Source organism: Borostomias antarcticus, assembly GCF_949987555.1.
Source record: "Borostomias antarcticus genome assembly, chromosome: 20".
NCBI classification, from domain to species: Eukaryota; Metazoa; Chordata; class Actinopteri; order Stomiiformes; family Stomiidae; genus Borostomias; species Borostomias antarcticus.
Genome location: NC_140253.1, coordinates 4,392,235 through 4,393,200, shown reverse-complemented (window position 1 = coordinate 4,393,200; position 966 = coordinate 4,392,235). Strand labels below are relative to the sequence as shown.

The window sequence follows — 966 nt, the reverse complement described above, 5'->3', positions numbered from 1 at the left end:
GGATGGAGGTTTATAGTCCCAAAGTGCAGAACAAAACAGCATATAAAATAGCTCAGTTCCAGCAGCCATCACTCAGGGTGAACAAGTCGTAGCAACATCACACAGATGATGATTTCTTTCGATTATCTTTTGAGGTTTTAGTGATGTTGATTTAACTTTTGAGCACTTTTTACTTGTATTATGTTTGCCTACGGTCTGTGTTGTCTGTGTGGATGACCTCTACTGTGAGCCAAATCTGCCTACGGGTACTAATAAAGTGAACTGAACTCTCTCTCTCTCTCCCTCCCTCTCTCTCTCTCTCTCTCTTTCTCTCTCCCCCCCTCCCCCCATCTATCTCCCCGTCCGTCCGTCCCATGTGTCCAGGTGGCTAACCCTGGCGCGGCCACAGCCTGGAGGAGCGTCTGGAGGCGCTGGCCCGCTCCGAGGGGCGCCTCAGGGAGCAGGTGTGCGTCCTGCAGCAGGAGAAGAGCCAAGCTGGAGGCCACCGTGGCGCACCCTGCGCGGCTGCTCTCCAGCCTGGGCCTGGGCGACGCCGACGGGCCGGGACCCTCCACACACTGAGCCACCCCCCCCCCCCATGGACGCCACCGGCTGTGGAGGTAATGGAGAGGAGGCTTGGGGGGGGGAGGGGGCGGTCAGGCGTGGAGGCCCAGAATGGAGGCTCCTGGCTGGGGAAGATGATAGTTTCCTACCTCTCACTCACTCTCTCTCTCTCTCACTCACCTCTCTCTCTCTCTCTCTCTCTCTCTCTCTCTCTCTCCTCTTCTCTCTCTCTCTCTCACTCACTCACTCACTCACTCACTCTCTCTCTCTCTCTCTCACTCCCTCTCTCTCTCTCACTCTCTCTCTCACTCCCTCTCTCTCTCTCTCTCTCTCACTCTCTCTCTCTCTCTCTCTGCTCTCTCTCTCTCACTCTCTCTCTCTCTCACTCCCTCCCTCTCTCTCTCTCCCTCTCTCTGTCTCTCT

General features: G+C 56.1%; 1 protein-coding gene across 1 annotated transcript in view; it reads left to right on the top strand.

Annotated features, from left to right (window-relative positions):
• The window catches only part of tbc1d1 (TBC1 (tre-2/USP6, BUB2, cdc16) domain family, member 1), a gene marked incomplete at both ends in the record, with an annotated part of 24,405 nt that extends 23,844 nt beyond the window's left edge, over positions 1-561 (top strand). Inside the window, one exon of the mRNA XM_084454470.1 lies at positions 364-561. Within this exon, the coding sequence (XP_084310596.1) occupies positions 364-561 (198 nt within the window). The remainder of the gene's footprint in view (positions 1-363) is intronic.
• Between the last annotated feature and the right edge of the window lie 405 nt (positions 562-966).